At 39.4% G+C, this 21,286-nt stretch overlaps 1 protein-coding gene across 3 annotated transcripts in view; it reads right to left on the reverse strand.

Annotated features, from left to right (window-relative positions):
• The window catches only part of LOC122796444 (beta-galactosidase-like), a 1,102,950-nt gene that overhangs the window by 389,283 nt on the left and 692,381 nt on the right, over positions 1-21,286 (reverse strand). For all 3 annotated transcript variants that reach the window (XM_044064918.1, XM_044064917.1, XM_044064919.1), the window contains exons 8-9: positions 18,185-18,306; positions 18,048-18,088 (exon numbers count right to left, since the gene is read on the reverse strand). In XM_044064918.1, coding sequence (XP_043920853.1) covers positions 18,048-18,088; positions 18,185-18,306 — 163 coding nt within the window. The remainder of the gene's footprint in view (positions 1-18,047; positions 18,089-18,184; positions 18,307-21,286) is intronic.

Here is a 21,286-nt window from a genome sequence, read left to right on the forward strand (position 1 = left end):
TTGGAAGATAAATTGGGGGTGATTAATGGGTAGATTAGGAGTGTGGTTTAAGTTTGTGAGGGTTAGTTGATTTGCTAGGTACTGGATTGTTTCAATGAAAAAGTTATTATAAGCGCCAGCTATAGTCTCTGGGGAACTATGGGTGTGGTTAGCCGGGGTTGGGGTGGTAGAATGACCTGCATGAAGTAGTTGATTTAAGCCTGCCCAAAACTTTTGAGGGTTGTTTTGGTGTTTTTGTAGGAGATTTTGGTAGAAGCTTTTTTTATCCAGTAAAATTGATTTTTTGCATCATTCCTGAGTTGACAATATTTTAGCTGGTCATGTGGGGCTTTAGTTGTTCTCCAGCTGGCCCAGGCTCTGTTTCTAGTTATGATTTTAGATTTCGTATCTTTTGTGAGTGATGTCACTTCCCTTTATACAAGTATACCACATTGGGCGGGATTAGAGGCCATTCAATATTGGCTGGAAAAATCTAAACTTTATTCCCCAGGCTTCAATACACTTCCATCTTCAACTGAACATGCATTGACAAAAAATGTTTTTCAATTTCAAGGAAAGATATATTGGCAGGTCCGTGGCACAGCAATGGGAGCATCTTTTGCCCCTATTTATGCTGATCTGTTTATGGGATTTTTGAAGGAACAACTTATATATGATGATAGCCACAACCTTTTTCTTGATCAGTTGGACATTTGGAGACGCTATCTGGATGACTGTTGGATGGTGTGGCGGGGTGATCAACTATATGTGCATGAACTTATGGAATATCTTAATGAGAATAAATGGGGTATTCAGTTCACACTACATATTGAATAACAGGAAATTATTTTTCTGGATGTTATCACCAGACAGGATGATCATACCCCTTAGAGACGAAAGTACACAGGAAATTTCCAGAATACAATACCCTATTACATGCCTCTAGTTATCATCCCCGCCACATCATCAACAACATAAAATCACAATACCTACGTACTAAACGTATTTGTTCCTCTGAACAAAGTTTTCAAACATGCCAACGTGACCTAACCAATAGATTGCTTACAAGGGGATATCGTAAGGATTGTATTTCCTGCACCGTAACTGAGGTAGAACAAATAGAAAGATCTCATCTTTTAGTACACCAAGAAAGGACTGATCATGATAGTACACAAAAATCACAGCCTATCAGGCTAGTAACCACTTTTGGGGCAAACACTTATTCAGAAATATCATTAATAATCATTGGGATATTTTGTTGGCTCACGACCAACTGAATTAAATACTTGGCTCTCGATGTTCATTTTCTTACCGAGGTAGAACAATAAATTCACATTTAACCCACTATAAACACTATTACCCACCGGTCACTTTACGAAAAACTGTATTTGGTGATATATTGACAGGTTGTGTTCCATGTGGTCATTGCAGTGCTTGTCCACACATATTTCAAACGAAGGAATTTACCAGTTGCAACACTCCCAAACTTTACCAAATCAGCTGTTTTGGGAATTGTAGTAGCAACTGGATTATCTATCTAGCCACCTGCATTTGTTCTTCATTTTACATTGGACAAACGTCTAGACCCTTTAGACATCGTATCAGTGAACATCTAAGTTAAATTAGAAACAAAAGAATTTCAAATGCTCTTTACAAACACACTTCAGTATACTAAACTGCTAAGTTCACATTTACCATTATAGACAAAATTCAAATGAACAGAACATCCAAAGCTGGCTGGCACAATATATTAAACAATAAAGAATCCTCTTGGATAATCAGGCTAGGTGTTTTATTTAAACCAGGCCTAAATGAGCTAAGTTAAATACAGCCTTGGATGGCCAAGTTTTTTGTCTAATTAATGATTAAATATTTCAATCATCTTATTAAGCTGATTAAGCCAATTTAAATATATATATATATATATATATATATATATATATATATATATATAAGTAGGTATCAAGGTTTGCTCTAATGTATTTTTCTTTTGCACTGAAGAAGGCTTGAACTCTCAGGCGAAACGGGTTTGCTGTGGATATTTTATTTATGGACCTTGCCACAATAAAACTTTGGAACCTTCATCTTCCTTTGTGCTGGATTTCTTTTTTGGACTTTGAATTTTTTTATCTTTTGTGAGTGAGCCATGGTGCTGTGTTTGATCTAGATTTTATTGTACATGTTGGAGCATGGGAATCAAGGATACTTAGGAATTTAGTGTTAAAGTGAGCTATAGCCTCTTCTAATGGTAGACTATTTTAGTTTTGAACAGTCAACTGCTTTTAGTTCATTTAGGAATATAGCAGTGTCAAAGTTTTTCCTGTTTCTAATTGTTTTATATTTGGTTTGGTGAGTGTTTCCTGCCTTATGTTTTATGACATAGGGTAGTAAATGGTTGCTAAGGTCATCAGGGAGAGTGCCAGCTGTGTACAGTTGGGGTTTGTTATTAACTAGGATCAAGTCTAGGATACTTTCCCTTTTGGTCGGTTTATTTATCCTAGTGGGAGAGGTATGGTCTGTTTAAACCCAGATAAGTTTATAGGGGGGGGGTTAGAGGAGCAGGGGTGCCAGTCGGTATTGAAGTCACCAAGAACTATGGTTTCTTGGGGATAGGTAGTGGATAACCAGTATAGGATATCCTCTAGGGTAGTTAAGTTGTTGCCTGGTGGAATGTAAGCACAGACTATGTTCAAGCATTTGTTCTGGTTAATCTGTAGTTTGGTTATGAGGAGTTCTGCATTATTGAATTGGGGTGGTTGAATGGTGTGTCTATTAACAGAGTAGTTTTGTAAAGGACTGCTATCCCACCTTCTTTCCTTGTAGTATGGTCTAACTGGTGAATATTATATCCTGGAGGTAGTATCTCATTATCAGTAGTACTAGGTTAGTATGTTCTAACCAGTGAATATTATACCCTGGGGGTAGTATCTCATTATCAGTAGTACTAGGTTAGTACAGTCTAACCGGTGAATATTATATCCTGGAGGTAGTATCTCATTATCAGTAGTACTAGGTTAGTACAGTCTAACCGGTGAATATTATATCCTGGAGGTAGTATCTCATTATCAGTAGTACTAGGTTAGTACGGTCTAACCGTGAATATTATATCCTGGAGGTAGTATCTCATTATCAGTAGTACTAGGTTAGTACGGTCTAACCAGTGAATATTATATTCTGGAGGTTGTATCTCATTATCAGTAGTACTAGGTTAGTACAGTCTAACCGGTGAATATTATATCCTGGAGGTAGTATCTCATTATCAGTAGTACTAGGTTAGTATGTTCTAACCAGTGAATATTATATCCTGGAGGTAGTATCTCATTATCAGTAGTACTAGGTTAGTACGGTCTAACCGGTGAATATTATATCCTGGAGGCAGTATCTCATTATCAGTAGTACTAGGTTAGTACGATCTAACCGCTGAATATTATATCCTGGAGGTAGTATCTCATTATCAGTAGTACTAGGTTAGTATGGTCTAACCAGTGAATATTATATCCTGGAGGTAGTATCTCATTATCAGTAGTACTAGGTTAGTATGTTCTAACCAGTGAATATTATATCCTGGAGGTAGTATCTCATTATCAGTAGTACTAGGTTAGTACGGTCTAACCGGTGAATATTATATCCTGGAGGTAGTATCTCATTATCAGTAGTACTAGGTTAGTATGGTCTAACCAGTGAATATTATATCCTGCAGGTAGTATCTCATTATCAGTAGTACTAGGTTAGTACGGACTAACCAGAGAATATTATATCCTGGAGGTAGTATCTCATTATTAGTAGTACTAGGTTAGTACAGTCTAACTGGTGAATATTATATCCTGGAGGTAGTATCTCATTATCAGTAGTACTAGGTTAGTATGTTCTAACCAGTGAATATTATATCCTGCAGGTAGTATCTCATTATCAGTAGTACTAGGTTAGTATGGACTAACCAGAGAATATTATATCCTGGAGGTAGTATCTCATTATTAGTAGTACTAGGTTAGTACAGTCTAACTGGTGAATATTATATCCTGGAGGTAGTATCTCATTATCAGTAGTACTAGGTTAGTATGGTCTAACCAGTGAATATTATATCCTGGAGGTAGTATTTTTCACAATGAATTTGGTAGTAGTATTTTTCACAATGAATTAGGTAGTATTTTTCACAATGAATTAGCACAGGTCCTGACCTGCCCTCCTGCTCGGTTACTAGCTTTAGGACAGCCCCCCATACTAGATGCACACCGTGTGGATCTTAAGCCTCCGTCGCTGACTTACTTGGACTCCCAGTGTGAATGCACAGACCAGCCTCCTCCCAAAACCATTGAATTTAGTCCAAAAGCTCATAAAGAGACTCAGGACAGCCCCCCATACTAGATGCACACCGCGTGGATCTTAAACCTCCGTCGCTGACTTACTTGGACTCCCAGTGCGAATGCACAGACCAGCCTCCTCCCAAAACCATTGAATTTAGTCCAAAAGCTCATAAAGAGACTCAGGACAGCCCCCCACACTAGATGCACACCGCGTGATCTTAAACCTCCATCGCTGACTTACTTGGACTCCCAGTGTGAATGCACAGACCAGCCTCCTCCCAAAACCATTGAATTTAGTCCAAAAGCTCAAAGAGACTCAGGACAGCCCCCCATACTAGATGCACACTGCGTGGATCTTAAACCTCCGTCGCTGACTTACTTGGACTCCCAGTGCGAATGCACAGACCAGCCTCCTCCCAAAACCATTGAATTTAGTCCAAAAGCTCATAAAGAGACTCAGGGTAAAAGACTATTCTAACCTAAAGTGTATTTTCTGATTAGCGTCTGCTGCAGGTATTAAACAGTACCAGATCAAACATCAGCCTATTATCCTACTGGTAATTCCAGCAGAAATTAAAAAGAAAATAAAAACAAACAAGCTAACATTGTACGCTGGTACCTTTAGGACCCAGGAAAAACCCTTGTGGTGTAGTCCCCGCTCCGCTTCGCCCTCGCTCCGCTCGGGCTCGCTCCATGCCCCACCCTGCCCCCTATTCCCACCCGCCCCCACTACCTCTACATTTATTAGGTCATTAAGCCCATCCCCTTACCACCAACCAATCATAACTGTCCCTCACTCTGACTGCTCTCCCTCCCATTTCTTTGTACTGTCTATACTACTAAGGCTACTCCCTCGGTCCGCCCACCTCCCAGCCTCTATCCATCTTCCCTCCATTTTTTTCTCCCCTACAGCTTTTTATATACCCATTTTACCAAGGTAATTTCCACCAGCATATTACACTCACTAACCTCTCTTCTCACCATGGATAGAAACTCTTTCACCACCCTTCCCTTCATATCATTACTCCTTATTATTTCTTATCTTTTAACAAGTTATGAAACTCTAGCCCTAGCAGGAGCCTACCTCCCCAAGGGGCACACCTCTCTACATTCCCAAAACCCCTCCAATCTCATCCCCCCCTCTCACTACCCTATTAATAACCTGAAAAGAACCCATCCTACCCTCCGCCACCCTAAAGCACCTACAACTAAGGACACTCTCAAATTACTAATTAAACTCCAAAAAATATTTGACTACTTGAAAAAATCCATCACAAAAGATGGCGATATTCACCCCAACCCAGGCCCTAATTTTGACCTAGGCCCTAACACCTTGAAAGCAGCTAGAAGCTCAGTGGGCTCCCTCCTTATCCTTCACCTCAATCTAAGAAGTATCAATAATAAGGTCCACAACTTACATGCCATGCTTGCAACCCACTCCCCTGACATCATGTGTCTATCGGAAACATGGCTCAAACCTAGCACTAAGGATGAAGAAATCATCCCACCTGGGTACAATATTCTCAGAGCCGATCGATTAACTAGAAAGGGCGGGGGAACAGCTGTCATGTTCAAGAACTCCTTGAACGTCACAATGAACCCCCTCCAACCCCCAAAAATTCCTAACCTTGAACTGATTGCTCTAAAGCTATGCCTAAACAAACAAAAAAGTATTAATCTCATAGTAATTTATATACCACCAGGCAATAATGTTGAAAACCTTGAACAAATTCTTAGCTGGTTAGCTGCCACCTATCCCCAAGAAACCATAATACTAGGAGACGTTAATACTGATTGGTCCCTCTACTCCAAACACTCAAATCCTCTCCCCATTAACTTACATGGCTTCTCTCAAAACATTCTATCTCCCACTAGAATTGGAAATGCTCAACAAAAGGAGAGCATCATTGACTGGATTCTTACTAACAAGGCTCCAAATAACTATACTGCAGGGACCCTCTCCAACGACCTTAGTGACCACCTTATTACCTTTATCATAAAACACAAATGTCCGACCTCAAGCCATCCCCAAACCAGGCTAGTTTGGAATAGTAAGAATTTTGTCCCAGACCATTTTCTTGCTGACCTCAAAGCATGCAATTGGTCCATCCTAAAAACTCTCCCCTTAGATGAGAGTGTGTCATATTTTAATGACACTTTCCTCAAGATACTTGACTCTCACGCTCCTAAGAGACTTACTAGAACTAAGGAACGTATCGCACCTTGGCTAACAAAAGATACTAAATCCAAAATTAAACTCCGTGATCAGGCCTGGAATAAATGGAGAACTACCAAAACCCCCCTAGACCGCATCAAGTTTCTTCAGCTTAGAAACTCAACCAAAGTAGCCGTCATGACTGACAAAAAACAATATTTCTGTCACCTCCAAGACAAACACCAGCATAATCCCAAAAAATTCTGGGCTGGTTTCAATCATCTCCTTCATCCAGGCAAATCCACCACCCCTACCCCTGAAAAACTCATGGGTAAAGATCCAGGAGAAATAGCCAACACTTTTAATTCATTTTTCACTGAGACCATCCAGTCTCTCGCCAATCAGCTTACCACTTCTCCCTCGGCCATAACCTTAACTAAAGACCCATCTCAACCCTCCTTTAACCTACAACCCACATCTACCTCCTATATTCAAACCCTCTTGAAAAAGCTCAAACCAACTACCTTAGCGGCTGACTTACTCCCAGTCAATTACTTACAAATAGCATCTGACGCCATAGCCTACCCTGTTTCAATCTTGATCAACCGGTCCATTTCTGAAGCTTCTATTCCCTCAATCTGGAAAATCTCCTATATCATCCCTCTCCATAAAGGTGGGTCCTCCACTGACACATCTAACTACAGACCGATAGCTATACTGTCTCCTCTAGCCAAGATCATGGAACGCTGCGTTCACAAACAACTCATTACCCATCTTTCTCGTAATAACCTCCTGTCTAACACCCAGCACGGCTTTCGCCCCCATCATAGCACAACCACTGCTCTTCTCTCCTTTGTTGACTCAATCAACCAAAACCGCAATAATAAATTTATATCCTCTGCGCTTTTTCTCGACCTATCAAAAGCCTTCGACATGGTGAATCACCAACAATTGATTCAAACGCTGGAAACCTTTTATCTTAGCAAATCAACCATAAGTTGGTTTAATGACTACCTCTCTTGTAGAAAGCAGGCAGTCCAGTGGCAAAACAGGCTATCAGACCTACTCCCCACTAATATCGGTGTTCCCCAAGGATCTATTCTCGGTCCCCTTCTCTTTTCCCTATTTATAAACAGTCTACACTCGATCATTCCCAAAGCCACCTGCATTCAATATGCAGACGACTCCACCCTGATCTGCTCGGACGTTTCTCTCGCCAAACTCCAAGTTGCAACCCAAAACTGCTTCTCCTTAGTTGAAAAATGGTTCTCAGAACTAAAGCTTCTACTTAACCCGACCAAAACCAAATTACTTCTATTTTACCCCACACCAATTACCTCCCAAGGAAAAGAACCGCCTAATACCAACAACCCAATCTTCCACGTGTCCTCCAATAATGGGACCATAATCGAACCTGTCTCCCACACCAAACTACTAGGGGTGACCATAGACCACAAGCTTAAATTTGATACACATGTCAGCCTGACCATTAAGTCGGTAAACAAGAAACTCGGGTCTATGTATAGAATAAAGAACTTCTTAACCCCGCACACCAAACTAACTATTGTTAGGACCCAACATCTCTCCACGCTCCTTTATGCCTCCCTGGTATTCTCCTTCCTTAACAAGAGGGAACTCAACAAACTATCTACAACCTATAACCACATAGCCAGATTCATAACAGGAATGCCCTATCGAACCCATCACTGCCAAAATCTAAGGACACTGGAATGGTTAGAACTGCCCAACATTCTCAAATTCAACCAACTCACTGAGGCATTTAAAACAATCAACCATCCAGAAAAAAAAACCCTCACTGAACAAAATACTTACCCACTACTCCAACCTTACATCCCTTAGGTCGTCCAAAAGCCTACTAGTTCAGACCATTAAATCTAACAACTCGGGAGGTGAAGCACTCTATGCCAATTCCATTGGCAAATCCTGGAATGCCCTCCCAAACAACCTAAGACACATGACCTCTCTTCACCAATTCAAAAAACACCTCAAAGATCTACTAAAGTCCCAATGGCTATGCCCTTGCTCTAATCCTGACTAATTGCAAATGCACCAGGCCCACCAAAGCCTCTACCCAACCCAAAACCTTAAGGTTTCATAATGTAGCCATGTTAGACTAATCTAAGTTAGATCATTCTAAGTCTGTACCTCTTTTAACCAATATGTATAACCTGTTTGTTTGATTTATTTTTGAATGTAATAATAATTACTTATCTTCTGATGTTTCCGTTTAACTACCTCTGACTTTTTTGGAGCTTTTCTCCCCGGGCCTCTACTGAAAATGGACATGTATCCAGCTAGACTAGCCCGGTCAACAAATGTAAAATAAAATAAAATAAATAAATAAATCTCATTATCAGTAGTAGTAGGTTAGTATGGTCTAACCAGTGAATATTATATCCTGGAGGTAGTATCTCATTATCAGTAGTACTAGGTTAGTACAGTCTAACCAGTGAATATTATATCCTGGAGGTAGTATCTCATTATCAGTAGTACTAGGTTAGTACAGTCTAACCGGTGAATATTATATCCTGGAGGTAGTATCTCATTATCAGTAGTACTAGGTTAGTATGGTCTAACCAGTGAATATTATATTCTGGAGGTTGTATCTCATTATCAGTAGTACTAGGTTAGTACGGTCTAACTGGTGAATATTATATCCTGGAGGTAGTATCTCATTATCAGTAGTACTAGGTTAGTATGGTCTAACCAGTGAATATTATATCCTGGAGGTAGTATCTCATTATCAGTAGTACTAGGTTAGTACGGTCTAACTGGTGAATATTATATCCTGGAGGTAGTATCTCATTATCAGTAGTACTAGGTTAGTATGGTCTAACCGGTGCATATTATATCCTGGATGTAGTATCTCATTATCAGTAGTACTAGGTTAGTACAGTCTAACCAGTGAATATTATATCCTGGAGGTAGTATCTCATTATCAGTAGTACTAGGTTAGTACGGTCTAACCAGTGAATATTATATCCTGGTGGTAGTATCTCATTATCAGTAGTACTAGGTTAGTACGGTATAACCGGTGAATATTATATCCTGGAGGTAGTATCTCATTATCAGTAGTACTAGGTTAGTACGGTCTGACCGGTGAATATTATATCCTGGAGGTAGTATCTCATTATCAGTAGTACTAGGTTAGTACGGTCTAACCGGTGCATATTATATCCTGGAGGTAGTATCTCATTATCAGTAGTACTAGGTTAGTACGGTCTAACCGGTGCATATGTCCTGGAGGTAGTATATCTCATTATTAGTAGTAGTAGGTTAGTATGGTCTAACCGGTGAATATTATATCCTGGAGGTAGTATCTCATTTATCAGTAGTAATAGGTTAGTACGGTTTAACGGTGAATATTATATCCTGGAGGTAGTATCTCATTATCAGCAGTACTAGGTTTTAGCCAGATTTCCGTAAGACACATATCTGGTGAGTGGGTTGCTAGGAGGGCGTGTATGTTGGGAATCTTATTGTTAATACTTCTTATATTTAGGTGAAATGCTAAAAGGGAACTAGTGGGAGTAGAAAGGGGTAGCATGACTGTGGGGGTTGTGGTAGGGGAGTGAAGGTTATTGAGTGTGGGTGGGTCAGGGTTGGGATGGATGTCCCCATGTGTTATAAGGTTCTAGTGACACGATACTCTAACCTTTATAAGTTTGTTTATAAGTTTTATATTTTCTTTGTCTTTAGGATTATGTTTTGTGGCTTTACAGGGGTGATATTTTGTTGAGGGTGGTAGATTCGGTGAGCTGGGGATGGTAAAGTGTTTTGTGTTACGTGTGAAGTCGTGGCTGGCTGTTTGACCATTTGGGTAGTGAATACCATGGTCAAGTTTTTGTTCGTAGGCAGTAAGATGGTAAAATAGAAATAGTATAGGCAGTAGGGTAATTAGTATTTTTTTTTTACTTGTTTGCATTTTGTTGGGAGGCAGGCCAATTTTGATGGTTGAGTGTGCTAAATGGGTGTGGAAGATTGGAAGAGAATGAAATGGGTTAAGGGGGAGGGCTGTTCAGTGATGTATGAGGCTCTGATTTGTACTTAGCATGAGGGGAGTGGCTAAATTTAGTTTAAATGTAGCACTAGTGGGGCAACTTTTGATGGTTGAGTGTGCTAACAGGGTGTAGAAGAATGGAAGAGAAGGAAATGGGTTAAGGGGGAGGGCTATTCAGTGATGTATGAGGTGTTAATTGGTACTTAGCATGAGGGGAGTGGCTAAATTTAGTTTAAATGTAGCACTAGTGGGGCGGGTGAGAATTGGGGGGGGAGAGAATGGAGCAAGCAGAGTGCAGCGAGGGCTAACACTGACTCCAAGTATTTCCTCAAGCTTTTGGTATGTATGGTTGTATGTTTGGCTGTATTTTTAATTTGTTTTTTTTGCACCAATTTATAGACTGTTTAAGCTGTATATTATACACTTGCAGATTAATTTTATAGCTGCATGGTATAATTTTCAGGGCTATGTGAGGGAGAGCAGAATGAAATTACTGTGTTCAGGGTATTATTTTAGGTGTACTGGGGCAAACTAGCTAATTTTAACAATATGGAGGGAGCTAAATAATTGTGGGGGACAGCCTAAAAGGTGCCTTTAGACCCAGGTCAGCAGTATACAGTACTTGCTTTAAATTCTAATCTATGTTCTGTTTTTAAACACAGACAGAAACTTTAACAGTACAATTTGATAGAACTTATTAGCATTAGGAGCTTTATTTAAGGGCTGGGAAGTGTGGTGCTGTTGACCCAGTATGGCTGAATTAAACAGTTTAAGCAGAAAGACTTTAGAAAAAGTAGTAACTTTAGTTAAGTTTGTTACTGAGGGTAGACCAGTGTGGCTGTCTTTTATTTTTCTTTTTTAAAAAATTCCCAGCTGGATGCAGACCTTCTAACTGTGTGAGCCTTTCAGGGTGGGAGCCGTGAGAAGAGATAATACCTAATAAGAGATATTTAGTGTTAGTTCATCAGCAGAAATAGAACTATAGCAAACAAAATTGATTGAACAGTGTTTCATGCCATATATATAACACAGCGTCTGAGAAAAAAAGCATAATCCTTACATTAATAGTACACTGCACTGCTCTAAGAAACAGTTTCAAGTATTTGGTAGCTAAATAGAACAAGTAAGCAGGATATAGCACATATAAAAGACGAAACGCTAATCAGGGTCACTATTCTGCAAACAGCATCTTGTATCTTTAGCCTGAAAATAAAGCCCAAATGCTACTACCATTAAAGTAGGCTGTTTGTACAGAGTCTAGGATTTAAGAAGTAGACTAAATACTGCAACAAAGTTACACTGATCCACCAACAATCACTTCAGTTTAGCAGCAGCAAGAAAGCACAAAATCAGTTACCCAAACCATTCATCAGCCTCATGTATTAATGCACTTTTAAACATTCAGAATCAGCATAACATTTCTCTTACTATTAAATCTACAGTTGTGCAGTGGTGGTGCTGCGGTAGCATTGTCGCCTCACAGTAAGACATCCTGTATGATTCTCAGCTAGAGCATCTTCTGTGTGGAGACATGCATGAATGGGCGTACCTTCGTTGAAGGTTGTGCGTCAGGGCCGGCAACTTGGCACGTAAAAATCTACTGCCAATCATTAGCGGACCGGAGTTCTGCTGTGGCGACCCCTAACTGGGAAAAGACACAACAACAACAACACGACATTAAATCTACAGTTGTATTTAATCAAAGAGTCAGGAATATAAAATTACATTCCAAGTTTACAGCAGGACAGTCATCTGGGTCGGGAGCACTGTATTGATTAATTAATGAATTTCCAAACAGTTATGCTTCATAACAATGGTCCAACCAGGGATGTATAGGAGAAAAGTTTAAAGGAGGAGTAGGTACAAATGCTTGAGTCTGTATCAAATTAGTTTCTCATTTTGGAATACTAAGCAGCATCAAGACCACCTCAAATACAAACGGGCAAATGTGAGTAATATATAGGAAGATATATTAAGCAAGTTTCTCAACCGTAGTCAGTTTAGTATCCAGCAACCAAAATATTAATACGCATAATAAAAAATGCAAAGGACTTACAAAAAGGAACAGAAGTCTCATAAAAGACATATTGATAAATAAGATCCTTAAGAAGTATAAAAATATAACAAACTAAGCAGCTATATTTAAGTCCAGTTTACAAAATCTGAATAAGTTTGAACATCAAGAAATGGATTATTATGAAAAAAAAGATGGGTGGATTTAAGTCAACAAGGGACTTACTAAGTGATAACACTAATCAAGATATACAGTCCATAATTGAAACTACCAGAGACAGGATACACAAAGATCAAGCTACAGGTAATATCCAAACATTTGGAGACACCCTGGCTACAAGAACCTACATATTACAAGTGAGAGGGTCTGTTTTCTGCCTAGGTAATAACTTCAACAGAAAAACAGAAATAAAAACAAAGGCAGGGTGCAGTTTAGTGCAGAAGGAAAAATAAATAAATAAATGAAAGACTGCACAATGACCTACATGGTGTACATCAAAGCTTTACTAATCCAAAAAAAGAGGTTAGCGCTTTCACGACTCACAGGCCGCTTATGAAGCAGCCTGTGAATCGTGAACGCGCTAACCTCATTTTTTGGATTATTAAAGCTTTGATGTACACTGTGTAGGTCATTGTGCAGTCTTTCATTTAATAACATGTTCAGGACATGTCTGCTAGATGCAAAAGTTAGGGATGTGAAGATAGGGTTCATAGGTAGGTTCTAGGCTATTGGCCCTAGGGCCTATATAAGCCTAGCCAAAAAGGTACCCTGGCTTCCGCCACCAAGAAAATTATTTTCCTGTACCCCTGTTGAGCAGAGCCACAGAGATGATACCCGGGGTGAATTTCCTATTTCCCATCCAATCATCAAGATTCTTCTTGAAGAGTGCTAATGAGGAGGCTTGTTTGATATATGTAGGTAGTTTGTTCCAGAGTATGGGAAGACTTTGGGACAGGAATCTATCCCTCCAGGATGTTCTGTTTATTGTGGTGACAAGGTTTAGGTCCCTAGTGCATATAGCTTTGAGGGATTGGGATTTCTTTAAGTGGAGCATGTCCAACAGCTCTGGGTTTGACATAGCTTTGTATGTTAGGCAGAGATCGCCTCTGAGTAGGCGATATGTGACTGAGTAAAGCTGGAGTTTTTTGAGATGGTCTGCACAGGGTATCTGTTTGAGGCCAGTAGTCCTCTTTGTGAGGTATTTCTGCGGCCTTTCCAGTTGTTGTAGATGTCTTGTGAGGTACATACCAATAGGGGCATTGTACTCTATAATGGGTCTAATGAGTGATGAGTAGAGGGGAACAATGAACTCTTTTTTTCCTGGATGGGAAACCTTTTGTGATGAGGTGTGCCATGTAGAAGGATTTCCTGACTACTGTGGCGATGTGATCATCAAAGGAGAGACTACTATTCACCTGTGTCTTCAAAGGGTTTTAGTTTTCTGGACAGCACATCAGACCACATTATATGGCCAAGCATGATCTACAGTTTTCACAGGCGAAATAGATTACCGATCCTGAATTTTCTTGACATAGTCAAGGCTTAACTGCAAATTCATTTTAATATGTGTTTATGACTGGACAGACATAGAAGAATATGAATTTATGACTTGCCCGTGCAATTACCCTAACCAACAAATGTGTGTTGTGGAATTATAAGTTAACATACAGAAGAAGTAATATAGTTATAGTGGCAGAAACATTGCAAAAGGAAGGAGAATGGGCCTTCAGATGTAACACACACAAAGTACACTGATGATGTCATACTATTGTCACACTGAGTAGTGTTACCAGTGTCAATGTAATTTTATACACAGAAATAAAAATTATGTGGCAACAGCATTAAACCATGAAGGTAGGATGTGCTATGATATCTGTAAGCTTTCTGACTGCCCCAGACAACATCTTAATAAGACTATGGCCTTTATGTCTTCACCACACTATGAATATGAGACTAATAAGGAATGTCAGTCTACATAATTTATCCTGGCAGTTACATTCTGAAGCCCTTCACAAAGGGAGTTGCTAACTAGTTTCTTTTGTACCCGGGAATTAATGCACTTAACATTCCTATTAGCTGGCACACATTACTAAATGTAAAGTTAGCATGAAGGCTAACCTTCAAATAACTCCTGCTCTGTCTGATGGTGACAACATGGTGACTGAATTCACTTTAAAATTGCACAATGACGATCAGCTAGGGGATGGATAATTTTTGGTTTGATATGTGTTCAAACTAAAAAAAAGATGTTGAAGATATTAAAATGCAGATGCTCTCTTAAAAAAAATAAACAAAAGAAATGGAGCAGTCTGAAACCATTCATGGAAAGTGTGGAATGTAGGCTGTCGCTTTTCAGCAGAAGGCTGATGAACAAGAAAAGAAACATTTCCATTCTCCAATAAGAGAACATAACTTGCTGCAAAAAAGAGGCAGGTCACAAGTAACATAGCAAAGTTTAAGCTAGGTCATACATTTCATATTAATTACGCCAAGCTGTTGTTTTACAACAATATTAGGTATGCAAATAAAAAAAAAGAAAATTTTCAATAGTGCTATGTAATTAACAGTGATGAGTATTTACATTACACAGAAATGATAGAAGAGTTCAGAGAACAATTTATTTCTACTGCAGATCCAGAAAAGAGCCCAAGTACAGTCGAAATCACAAAGCACACACATTAAAGGGCGCCTCTGATGCAAGAAGTATATCTATTTATACTGATCATTTTATCTTGAAACGTTCATGTTTTCAATTGTATATCAAAACTAGAAACTTAAAAAGTTTAATCTGGAATTTGTCAGTCTTTCCTGTATTACTCAGTTGAAGGTGTTCTAAATTATGAATGCAAAAAAAAAAGTTGTTTTGACTGGAATGATGTCAATAATAAGATACCTATAAACTTTCTACCAGATACCAACAAAATAATTGAGAGATTAGTGTTCGATACTTTGCTGGATTAACACAGTTTTAAATGTTAATAATATTCAGTAATATGCTTATTGTGCATTTAAAACATTGTGGGTGAAATTAATACAGCCTAAAGGCTGATGTCACCTGTATTAAATTTTTCAGTGCATCCGAGGCACTCAAATCATGTGTTGCTTATTAACTACCGTCATATTTGGTTAGCCGGATAAAGAGTAGGCTCAGTAGAACACAACAGTGCACTGAGTCTGGGAGATCCCCATTATACATGGAACACTGTTCCCAGAGAGGTATGCCTTTAAGTTCAGACTTTGTACAGTACTTATTTAACATCAGTGTAGCAGGTATTACATGTGATATGCATATGCGGGTATCAAAATTGGTAATATGATTTTTGGGCCTGAAGGCTGTCTCCAACATGATCACTCAGTGGAGAGAGATGCATAGTATGAATATGAATGTTAAAAAAACAAATGCATACTGCTTAGACCAATAAAAATGACCAGAACTTAATGCAGTAAAGATATGTTCCAGTATGCAGTCAGTCCCCTCCATAAAAGGGGGACCCGCCACAGAACAGACCCAGGCAATTACACACCCAAAAGTCTGACCAGACTCATATGCAAAGCCATGGAAATCTGGACATAGATGGGTCATGCTTACTTCAACTGGTGGACTTTTTGAAAAGGTCGCCAAGGCAATGGATGCAGGGAAAACTGTGCACACTGCATACCTTGACGTAGCCAAAATGTCTACACAATTCCCCAAACAGGCACAGTAGAAAATCTAAATAAATTGGGAATAAATCCATGTGTCACATGCTGGATTGCCAGATATCTCACAAATAGGACACAGATAATGAAAATAGGAGAAGCTACCTCCACACAAAGAGGCCGGTCACCAGCAGCGTCCCCCAGGGTTCTGTGTTGGGACCTCTCCTTTTTGGCATTTACATTTCTGAATTAAAAGCCAATACCCACAGGGGCTGTCTGACTAAGTTTGCAGATGACTGCAAGCTAAGAGCAGTCAATGAATCCCCAAATGACATAGTAGGCATCCTGCAGGAAGACTGGTGTCAAAATCATGGTCTGAAACTAAATGCAAAAAATGCATTATTGAATCCTTTGGGAGGTCATCTATCCCCAAGGAACTATAACATTGACAATACACCCCCAAGAGTTGACCCAGTTGTTCTAGATTTAGGAACTTATACGCATAGTAACCTAACTTTTGTCCATTGTGTCTGTTGTTGTATGAAAGTCCTTCTATACTGCATAGCTTATAAGGGACTGTGTCTAGAACTATGGATGTCATTGTACCTTCTTACTCTGCCCATATGAAGACAGACATTCAATATAATGCCCTCGTCTGTCCAGACACAAGTAACAGCTGGAATACCCACAGAGATCACTTACTAAAAGGATACAAGATCTGAACAACATGCCCTACATAGACCATATCGAAGCCTTGTTACTATACTTGGCATAGTACAGACTGCTAAGAGGTGACCTGTGCCTGGCATACAAGGTGTCCTCCAACCCATTACTGAGGGATTTACTGCACATCAGCAAGTCAAATGGCATCAGAAATACTCCCTCTAGGGATCTAAACATCTTCTGCAACATCAACAGAACAGTTTGGAGGTACAGGTATATTTTGGAGAAGAAACCATTCTATGGACAGACTCCCCATCCACGTAAAACAGAGACTATCCCTGCACATTTTCAAGTGCAACTCAGCTCTATGGACTGGGAACAGAAAATTTACTGGACAGATGCAGTTCCTATATGCTTTATCCTATGCATGGATCCCTCAAATTATCTATGTATGATCCCAGTTATTCTCATTAGGAATAATATATAATTATCGACCATGGGATGGGTAAGGCCATTTTATAACCAAATGGGATAGGTTATTTTGAGCACAAAAAGGGAAACTAGTTAGGCTTAAAATGGCTCACAGAGGTAGCAAGCCTAATATTTATCTATGAAACTATGCAGAAACAGAGACTTCCTGGTTTGTGGAAATGGTTTTAGGTGTGCTAGGTTCTTTACCAGTCTTTGAATATAAAACAAAGTATTAATATGGATAGATCTAGGCACAGATAATTACTATAGCAAAATGAAATATAAAATCTGGTAGGCAGGAACCTGAGTGACTTAATTTTATTGGGTATTGATACGCCTACTTCCCTCTGACTATTGTGAGGACAGGGAAAATGAAAAAAATAAGATATATTTTTATAAAGAGCATTACTATTACACAGAAGATCAGGCTTAGTGAGATAAAAATGTATACTTCATTTTTCAGTTCATAATGGTCATGTTAGACAACACTGTTAAAAAGTTACATGCACTGACTTTTCTTTGATTCACACAATTTCCTCCTATACAGTATGCACACTTCAGAATGCTACCTAACCAAACCAATGCTCCTGGCTCTTCTATGTTTTAACCATGCGATAAAGATTAGTATCAGAATACAGACACAATACCTACATAATGCTCATTAAAAAGTACAAAACTCAAAATGGAAAAGCAAAAAGTATTGTGAATTCACTTTAAAATTAAAAATATTACAGCGTGTTTGTAAACTGTCAAAAAAAAAAACAGTTTATACCTGGAAAACTAAAATAATTAAGTCCTTACCATTCCAATATCCAAAATCTGTTCCTCCTATTAACATGTACCTACAAAGAAAAAAAGGAAAGGAAAATACAAAGAAGCTTTAAGTTCTTTGCTGTGATCCTTTTTATTTGAAAATTAAAGACTGATACATAACTTACAGGTTGACATTTGCTCCAAGTCCAAGAACTGTATCTAGAGCTTTGGTTACGATACTTGTGGCAACAACCTGGTGTTTTTCACCCCAGTGATCAAGCCAGCCTGTATACAGTTCAGAGTTAACCTTTAAATTGCAAGAGAAAATATATAAATGAATTGGCAAGTATAATTTTTACTAACCTGCAGCTTAGCTCAGCTTAAACTACCCTTTAAATACATTCAGTAATATGACCATACATTCAAGTTATTCTCTGGTAATAATAGCAAAACAGCTAGAGAGTACATTTGATTGCGAACACTGTTAAACTCACTTTTATTGAATGCTTTTTTATTATTCTTTTTGGTCAATGCTCATGACATCTAGCCTCTATCGTCAGTCCATTTGCTCATCCCGACTCCCAGCACTGTAGGACACAGAGACAGGAAGGGAGGTAAAAGCCAGGGATCACTGGTATCACAGGCATAGCGGTGCAGAATTTTTTATGCATGCTCCTAACACATCACCCTGTTAACAGACCTTTCCAGTTGGGGCAGCTTAATAATGTCTGTTGTTCTTGAAGAGAAGGACCAGCAACTCCAATAATGGTTCTGTAGAAATTATTTGAGAAAGTTGTAAAGTCCCCCTGGGAAGCCTCTTCATATATCTTTATGGTCCAGACCACCTGCCGTCAATCTTTCATCCTCTTGATAACTAAAAATGTATCTCAAAAAACAATAAATCCTGGTAAAAATGAGACAACTGCAGTGGATGTTATGGGGGTCAGGCCACAAGTGGGATTGTGCAGACTAGTGTTTCAAAGTGAGAATTGAAAGGCACTCTATAGTTATCTGTGGGAAGCTGGTTGCAGCTTCCATTAAGTCCTCAGCATTTTCAATGTTTTAATCAATGATTTGAGGCTTGTGTTCAACTTATCTGGGAAATCTCTCATACTCAATGTTCAAGTAATGGACATATGCTGTTTCAAAGCAATGATAAAGTATATTTTTCAGTATTACCGTGTTTTATTTGTCTTGTATTAAACACAATAACTTAGGAAAAGCAAAATAGTCATTAGTGCTTTCTGATGCATTCTATAAACGGTAGCATGATAGCATCCTCCTGCCTAGTGGTTGAGGCTACCTACACGTATTACTCAAACATGTAGGTGGCCAGTTAGCATACGTATTCACTGTGCTTGTGTGAATAGCCTTTCAGCCCTTTCTTGGCTGCTGGAAAGATAAGCACTTATTGTTAACAGTTATGTTACGTGAAAGTGCCACCACTACCCGCTGCGGGACTTTTTTTGATACTTGATTAGAAAATCAAAAACAAAGTTACACAAGTTGTACTGAGCTAAGAAAAGTACAGTTTTGTACCTACCATAAATGTAGATGTTCGAGGATTCCCTTGCTGCAGTCCTGACTATTGGGTATAGTCCGCGTCCCAGTCGGCCCGAATATCAGAGTATAAGGCTGACGTCGGTCATGGCGCCTTAGACTGACGTCAGAACGTCAAGGTACTAATGCGCATGACCGGCGTCATTTCCTCAGTCTTTTCTTGCCCCAGATGTCAGAAGACCCAAAAAGACAAGTCCCAAAAACAACCTGCACCAAAAAACATGTACAATATATACAGTAATATATACAAAAACTATAAGCATGTAAACTCACCTACACAACCACCCTGAAACACAGAGGGGAAGGAGGGAGGTGGACTGCAGCAAGGGAATCCTCGAACATCTACATTTATGGTAGGTACAAAACTGTACTATGTTCTTCGTCTTCCCTTGCTGCAGTCCTGACTATTGGGTAGAATCCCAAAGCAGAGGTAAGGGAGGCTGGCAAATTATAAAGTAGCAGGAGCTGACAACATGCCTTGTAAAACAGCTGTGGCAAAACCAGCTCTAGTCTTAGAGTATATAGGCAGGTGATAATGCCTAGAGAAAGTATGCACTGAACTCCAAGTAGCTGCTTCCAGAATATCCTTAGTTGCCACCCCTTAGAAATGCTGTTGAAGTGGCAGTAGCCCTAGTGGAATGAGGCCTAATCCCAGCTGGAACCTCTTTGCCATGATGGGAATAACAAAATGCAATGCAAAAGCCAATCCACCTAGAAATAGTTTGTTTTGACACAGGCTTGCCCTGTGAACTCAAAGCAAAAGAAACAAGTAACTGCTGAGACTGCCTAAAATCTTTAGTCCTGCTCAAATAATAACGCAATTGCCTGTGTACATCTAAAGTGTGCAAAATCTTTTCCCCTTTATTTTGAGGATCTGCAAAAACGTAGGCAAATGAATAGTTTGGTTTAAAGCCACACTAGAAACCACCTTAGGCATAAAGGAAGGATTAGTGCGTAATGAAACCCTGTCCTTATGGAAAACCAAAAGGGCTCTACTGCCATAAGGGCCTGCAACTCAGACACCCTTCTTGCAGAAGTAATAGCCAACAGAAAAGCAGTCTTCCATGACAAATATTTCAATTCAGCAGTAGCTGCAGGCTCAAAAGGTTGTAGAGTAAGTTTTTCCAACACAAAATTGAGATCCCAAGCAGGAGTAGGAGCTCTACGTGGGGTCTTATATTCTTTGCCCCTCTAAGAAACTGCTTGAACAAAGGATGCGAAAACAAAGGTGGGTCACAATCATAGTGAGCTGAAATTGCTGCAGCATGAATCTTTATGGAAGAGAAGGACAAACCTTTGTCCAATAATTCAGTAAGATATTGAAGAGCCACACTCAAATTAGGCTCGGAATCTCCAAATTCTTTGCTGTACTCCAAAATAAAAATCTCTTCCATTTTTCTGCGTACACTCTCCTAGTACTAGGCCTTCTAGCTTCCATAATCACATTTAAAACTTGTTGAGGAAGCTGAGACCTACCGTGCTTCAACACAGAATATGCCAAGCTGTGAGATGAAGAGATTGAAGCTTGACATTGAGCAGATGACCGTCCTTCTGAGATAACAGATGAGGAATCAGAGGTAAAGGCCATGGAGGCTTCTTTACAAGACTCCTTAGAAGTGGGTACCAGTGTTGCGAGGCCAATCTGGAGCTATCAAAATCATCCTTGGCCTGTCTTGTCTGACCTTTAGTAATACCTTTGGAAGAAGAGGTAGAGGTGGAAAGGCATA

The sequence above is a fragment of the Protopterus annectens genome, chromosome 3.part0 (assembly GCF_019279795.1).
Source record: "Protopterus annectens isolate FY-2018-M chromosome 3.part0, PAN1.0, whole genome shotgun sequence".
Taxonomy (NCBI): Eukaryota; Metazoa; Chordata; order Ceratodontiformes; family Protopteridae; genus Protopterus; species Protopterus annectens.